This window comes from Blennius ocellaris (genome assembly GCF_963422515.1).
Source record: "Blennius ocellaris genome assembly, contig: SCAFFOLD_87, whole genome shotgun sequence".
NCBI classification, from domain to species: Eukaryota; Metazoa; Chordata; class Actinopteri; order Blenniiformes; family Blenniidae; genus Blennius; species Blennius ocellaris.
Genome location: NW_027662210.1, coordinates 61,418 through 68,367, shown reverse-complemented (window position 1 = coordinate 68,367; position 6,950 = coordinate 61,418). Strand labels below are relative to the sequence as shown.

The 6,950-nt window shown below is 52.4% G+C and overlaps 1 protein-coding gene across 1 annotated transcript in view; it reads right to left on the bottom strand.

Moving 5' to 3' along the window:
- The window catches only part of lin54 (lin-54 DREAM MuvB core complex component), a 13,511-nt gene extending 6,774 nt beyond the window's left edge, over nucleotides 1-6,737 (bottom strand). Inside the window, 9 exon segments of the mRNA XM_080521543.1 lie at nucleotides 1-2; nucleotides 81-282; nucleotides 396-527; nucleotides 529-552; nucleotides 675-799; nucleotides 900-1,011; nucleotides 2,191-2,538; nucleotides 2,540-2,949; nucleotides 6,681-6,737. The exon segment at nucleotides 1-2 is cut by the window's left edge and continues 78 nt beyond it. Of these exon segments, the coding sequence (XP_080377669.1) occupies nucleotides 1-2; nucleotides 81-282; nucleotides 396-527; nucleotides 529-552; nucleotides 675-799; nucleotides 900-1,011; nucleotides 2,191-2,538; nucleotides 2,540-2,920 (1,326 nt within the window). The 5' untranslated portion in view covers nucleotides 2,921-2,949; nucleotides 6,681-6,737.
- Between the last annotated feature and the right edge of the window lie 213 nt (nucleotides 6,738-6,950).

Genomic DNA, 6,950 nt, shown 5'->3' with positions numbered 1-6,950 from the left:
ACCTGATCAACAACCAGAGTCACAATCCAACGCACCACGATGCCAAGACCCCCCCGAGACGACCCCCCCCCCCCACCCACCGGTCTGCATGGAGCTGGTGCTGGGCCCGCTGGCCGGCCCGGTGCTGCTGGCCGTACTGGTGGTGACCAGCCTGACGTAGTGGAAGCGGCTCCCCGGGACCTGGATCTGCTGCACGTTGGTCTGAGCGGCCAGGGGGATGATGGTCTTGAACTGGGAGCCCCCGACCCCGCCCACCGCCACGGACTGCCCCGGCTTGACGCCCTGCGGGGGGGGAGGAGGAGGGGGGACGGGGACGGTAAGAGGAGTGAGCGTGGAGCCCGCCGGCGGACCGGCTGCCTGCCGCCCCCCCGGACCCCCCCCCCCGTCACCTTCACCTGCACCGACGTCTGTCCGGTCTGGACCTTCACCGGGGACCCGGCCGACGCCTGCTGGACCGTGAGGATCTGCTGGCCCAGGGCCACGTTCACCGGCAGGGCCACCGACTTCTGAGAGGCGCCGGAGGAGGGGGGACGCCACCGAGACCACCGTCACCTGCCGGAGCCGACGGGGGGGGGACACGACAGACCGTGAAGCGGTTTTGCTCGGCCCGTTTCCAACGGAGACGGAGCTTTTTTTGCAAACTGGCGCCCGAAAGCCCTGCGGAGGTTCCCCACCTTGCTGGGCGTCTTCAGCGGCGAGATGGCGATCTTCTTGCCCGGCAGGCCGGCGGCGCCGTGCGGCTCCGACAGGGTGATGGTCCTGGGGGGGATCGCCGGGGACGTCTGGGTGAGGACCCGTCCTGGGGGACAGAGGGGCGGGAGGAGTCAGGAGCGGTGGTGGGGGAGGGGCTTCCCGGAAGACACGCCCCCCACCCCCCATGCATGCACGTGGCCTCTGACCTGTGATGACCGGAGGAACCGACGTCTGAGGACTCAGACCTTTACTGTTCACCGTTTTCGCGATGATCAACTTGATCGGCGCCGCGGAGAAAGACGGGTTCTTCTTGGCGATCTGAGGAGGAACAACCATCTGAGCTGAGCTTCGGGAACGTTACGCCACTGAGAGGAGGAAGATGCTCTATGATCTGATGTTAACGCTTTTAAATAACACATTATGAGGGAAGAAGAAGAAGAAGAAGAAGAAGAAGAAGAAGAAGAAGAAGAAGAAGCGGAAGAAGAAGAGGAAGAGGAAGAGGAAGCGGAAGAAGAAGAAGAAGAAGAAGAAGAAGAAGAAGAAGAAGAAGAAGCAGAAGAAGAAGAAGAAGAAGAAGAAGAAGAAGAAGAAGAAGCAGAAGAAGAAGAAGAAGAAGAAGAAGAAGAAGAAGAAGAAGAAGAAGCGGAAGAAGAAGAAGAAGAAGAAGAAGAAGAAGAAGAAGCAGAAGAAGCAGAAGAAGCAGAAGAAGCAGAAGAAGAAGAAGAAGAAGAAGAAGAAGCAGAAGCAGAAGAAGCAGAAGAAGAAGAAGAAGAAGAAGAAGAAGAAGAAGCAGAAGAAGAAGAAGCAGAAGAAGAAGAAGCAGAAGAAGAAGAAGAAGAAGAAGAAGAAGCAGAAGAAGAAGAAGAAGAAGCAGAAGAAGAAGAAGCAGAAGAAGAAGAAGAAGAAGAAGAAGAAGAAGAAGAAGAAGAAGAAGAAGAAGAAGCAGAAGCAGAAGCAGAAGAAGCAGAAGAAGCAGAAGAAGAAGAAGAAGAAGAAGAGAAGAAGAAGAAGAAGAAGAAGAAGAAGAAGAAGCAGAAGAAGAAGAAGAAGAAGAAGAAGCAGAAGCAGAAGAAGAAGAAGAAGAAGAAGAAGAAGAAGAAGAAGAAGAAGAAGCGGAAGCGGAAGCGGAAGAAGAAGAAGAAGAAGAAGAAACAAAACAAAAGCGATAAACTACCAACGTGAATTAGAAAGAAAGGTTAACTTGCTAGTTTAGGTACGCTAATGCTAATGGTAGCCACTGTGGATAAAGGCTAAAGCTAATGCTACTTCTAGCTGGAGACGTTTCATGTTACTATCAGGATTGACGAGGCTCCTCCTCCTCCTCCTCCTCCTCCTCCAGTAAACAGGAGTTCAGTTAAATAGCAACAATTAGCAGAAAACATTTGGCTAATGCTAATGCTAACAGCGGCTCCACAGCCGTCCTCCTGAGCGACACCAGTAGTGAACGAGGGGAAACCAATTCCTGGTCAAAGTAGCGGCTGGCGGCGGCCGCCTTACCTGTACGGTCTTGAGCTGCTGGGCCTGCAGCGTGGTCAGCTGATTGGCGCCGCCGCCGGTCACCACGGCCTTCTGCTCGGCGCGCCCTCCGATGGTGACCACCTTGAACTGCGGCCCCGGGGCCTTGGCCTCCCCCGAGGCCTGCGGCCCGCCGGGCTTGCCGGCGGCGTGCGGCAGCTGCAGGACGATGGGCTGTCCCGGCTTCCCGATGGCGGTGACCAGCAGCTTCTGGCCGTCCTGCTTCAGGATGTGCGGCGTGGCGCTGGCGGCGGCGGCGGCGGCCTTGGCGGCCTCCGTGGCCACCTTGTTGAGGATGATCTGGTGGTTGGCGGCGGAGATGGTGAAGGGGGGCGGCGAGCTTCTGCAGCACGCCGGCGGCGCCGCTCACGCTGTCCGTGGTCCTGGTGGCGGCGGCGGTGGACGTGGCCAGGGCGGGCTTCAGGGCGAGGAGCGGCGCCGGCGTGCTGGAGATGGAGATGGACAGCTGCCCGCCGGAGCTCAGGCTGAGCGCCGACTCCGTGGGCGCCGCGAGGGTCTGCCCGGGGGCGGCGCCGTCCTGGGGACACAGGCGCAGGGGCTCCGTGGGCGTGTCCGTTTCCATGGGAACCGAGGCGTCTCCGCTTCCGCCGCCGCCGCCGCCCGACTGGGCGTGAGGCGCGTCCTCCACGGCCTCGGTGTCCATGATCTCATCGGGAAGGAGGCTGTTGAGCTCCGGCGACACCACGTCCATGTCTGCTGGCGTCCAGCTGCTCGTCACTGCTGGACAACCAGGAGGACACGTTACATCATCACAGGAAGTGCAATCATCACAGGAAGTGCAATCATCACAGGAAGTGCAATCATCACAGGAAGTACAACCATCACAGGAAGTGAAATCATCACAGGAAGTACAACCATCACAGGAAGTACAATCATCACAGGAAGTGAAATCATCACAGGAAGTGAAATCATCACAGGAAGTACAACCATCACAGGAAGTACAATCATCACAGGAAGTGAAATCATCACAGGAAGTACAACCATCATAGGAAGTGAAATCATCACAGGAACTGCAACCATCACAGGAAGTACAATCATCACAGGAAGTGAAATCATCACAGGAAGTACAACCATCACAGGAAGTACAACCGTCACAGGCAGTACAATCGTCACAGGAAGTACAACCATCACAGGAAGTACAATCATCACAGGAAGTGCAATCATCACAGGAAGTACAACCATCACAGGAAGTACAACCATCACAGGAAGTGCAACCGTCACAGGAAGTGCAATCGTCACAGGAAGTACAATCGTCACAGGAAGTACAACCATCACAGGAAGTACAACCGTCACAGGAAGTACAATCATCACAGGAAGTACAACCATCACAGGAAGTACAACCATCACAGGAAGTACAACCATCACAGGAAGTGCAACCATCACAGGAAGTACAACCGTCACAGGAAGTACAATCGTCACAGGAAGTACAATCATCACAGGAAGTACAATCGTCATAGGAAGTACAACCATCATAGGAAGTACAACCATCACAGGAAGTGCAATCATCACAGGAAGTGCAATCATCACAGGAAGTGCAACCATCACAGGAAGTGCAACCACCACAGGAAGTGCAACCACCACAGGAAGTGCAACCATCACAGGAAGTGCAATCGTCACAGGAAGTACAATCGTCACAGGAAGTACAACCATCACAGGAAGTACAACCATCACAGGAAGTACAGGTACTTCAAACTGGGGAGCGATTCACTTTAATCAATTATCAATTCTCAGTCCTAAAAGTACAAGTGTCGCCCAAATAGGAAGTAATGAGAGTAATGTGATTACTTGACAGTTGTTACTTTCATTCCTTATGATACAAGTGTTGTGAATTGTACTGCAGTAAAACTAAAAGTACTCCAGAGCAATGTTCAGCGGCACTTCAGTTATTCTTTTCCTAGGAATACGCTTGTTACTTCCACACAAAATGATTTAAAAAAAAGTAGCCGAGTACATGGTGTAATCTGTACTCAGGCCATTCCTAAAGCACACACAGCATCTAATCACAGTAACCTGAGTACTTCTGCCTGTGAAAGTACACATCTGGGGGGAAAAAACCCTTGCTTTTGTTATTAATATTAATAGTAACGATATTAATAGTAGTGGATTACAAGGTGTAATCTGCCAAGCATGAGCGTCAGTCTATGTTTGAAAAGAATACTCAAGAGTACACGTCAAACAATAGTAACTCAAGTTACCCTTTAAGTATCCATGTAACTTCCACACAGTATGATAGTAAAAGTAGTGGATTGCAGAGTGTAGTCTCTACTCAATGAAGTACTGGAGTCCAAAAGTACACCCACACACCACGGAGTTACAGTAACTCCAGTAATCCCAAATACATCCTGATTGCAGTAACGTAAGGTGACATACTTTACTCCTACTCCTTGTCACAGTAAAAGTAGTGGATTACAAAGTGTGACCTCCTCCTCCCAAAGCTGCTCCAACACGCCAGCTGTTGTTTTAGTAACTTCAATATTTCCACTTCGTTACTTTGCGCCTCTGATTACTGCAGCCAATATCAACACGGGTCCGCTGGCGGCCACGTGACGTGCCGACCTGGTCACGTGACGGGAGAGCGGGCGGAGGGTGGAGTCTGACAGCTGATCCCGGGGTGAAGCTGCTCGGCTGCACCGGTCCCCTCCTGGAGGGGCTCCCCCCCGACCCCCCCCCCCCCCCCCCCGCCCCGGGAGGCGGGCTGGGAGGAGCCGTCCCGCCGCCGGTCAGGGGCTCCTGCACGGCTCAGCTTCTATTTCAGGCCCCCGGGGTGGATTTCGAAAGATCCGCCATTTTTCCCCCCGTCATCAGCTCGGTTAGCTCCGCGGCTAACGCCGCCGGAGGAGGAGGAGGAGGAGGAGGAGTAGGAGGAGGAGGAGGAGGAGGAGGAGGGGACAAGGGGGAGAGCCCCCCCCCCCCCTCTCACCCCCTCGCCCCGCCCGGCGGAGCCTCTCCTCTCCCCCCGCAAACACACCGCAGAAACCCCCGCAGCCGCAACTCCCGGCCGAGAAAACCAGTGTAAACAACGGGGGGCCTCCAGGAGCCTCCTGTCACTGGTTATTACCAACCTGCTCAGAGTACTAGTCAACACAACATAACTAGTCTTAACCCAGGTTGTATATCAAACTGAAGGGCAAATCCACAGCCAGAGTGTTTTTCCCCCCCACCAGGTTAAATCTAACCTGAGTTCGAGATACTAGTTAACGTAACATAACTAGTCTTAAACCCAGGTTGACTATAACCAGGGACTAACTTTGGCTGGTGGAAGAACTAGGTCTTGTGTTAAACACGTGTCAAAATAAAACTGTGTGGATGTTGTGCAAAGTTATATGATGTTTATAACTAGTTATATTGTGGTTAACTTACACAAACCTCAGGTTTGATGGAACCTGGGCAGCGGATGGACATTCCACACGTTATTAAACCTGAGTTTTAGGTACTAGTTAACGTAACATGCCTGGTCGTAAACCCAGGTTTGGCATAACCAGGGATAATTGTGGATAAAAGTCACGTTAAAGTAGTAAAAGTAGCTCTGGAGTGTCTAAATAAGAAAGCATGTAGTTAAAAACATCCGTAAACCCAAGAAAACATTCATATATGCTCTTATTTTGATAGGATTATACTATTATGGTGCGATTTTTAAGCCACTATTTTCCAAGGTTAGTTCCCTGGTTATCACAAACCTAGATACTAGTTAACATACTAGAACTAGTCTTAAACCTAGGTTACATCTAGCCTGGCAGTAAGATGCCAGTTATTGTAGTGTAACTAGTTATAAACAACGTTATAACTTATAAATATGTACATACAACGTTCATCCCAGGTTATATCTAACCTGGCATTTCGATTCTAGCCACTATAACTAGTTATAAACACGATATAACCTAGTTAAACATCCACAGATATTGTTATTGAGACACGCTACTGCTTCAGATCTACTCTTATTATCTGGTTTTTGTCATTTTTCCCAGCTTAAAGAACAGTTTATCTACTTTAATTCACTTATATCATATTAAGCGGGAGGATTGTGACGTTTGGAGACCAAAAATTAACAGTTATAAGAAAAAGCAGGTTGTTTTTGTAGCTCGTCAAAACAACTAAGTTAGCCTGTAGTTTCCTCTGAGTTCAACTCTTCACATCTGTCCTCTGCGCTCACTAAACCGGATTTATAGGCGGTGCTGTTCAGACCAGAACCAGAACCAGAACCAGAAGCTCCATCCTCCTCCTCCTCCTCCTCCTCCTCCTCCTCCTCCTCCTCCGAACTTGCTGAGCTTGCTAACCCGAGCTAGCTAGCTAGCTAGCACAACATTAATGTTGCTCGGCTCCGGGAGCGCGTGCGGCTCTCCGCCGGGCCCCCCCACCCTCCCCTCCCTCCCTCCCCCCCCCCGGCGGGCTCCCCCGCCCCGGTGCGGTGCGCTCGGGCCCGGCGGGAGGCGCCGACGCGCGCTGGAGCTTACCCGGGGTCCGGACGCCGCGCTGCGCTGCCAGGGAGAACCGAGGAGAGGAGAAAGCGATTGTTCAAAATACCGCGCCGAGCGCCATTCCTGCCTGACATTTCACAGGCCGGCCACGCCCTCCGTGCGCCGCGTCACCGTGACGTCACGCTTAAAGGCGCAGCGGCCCGTGGAACCGCTCACACACACACACACACACACACGTCCTCGATCCTTTCATTCTTTCTTTCCCTCTTTCTTTCTTTTTCTTTGAGCGGTGGGAAATGAACTAAT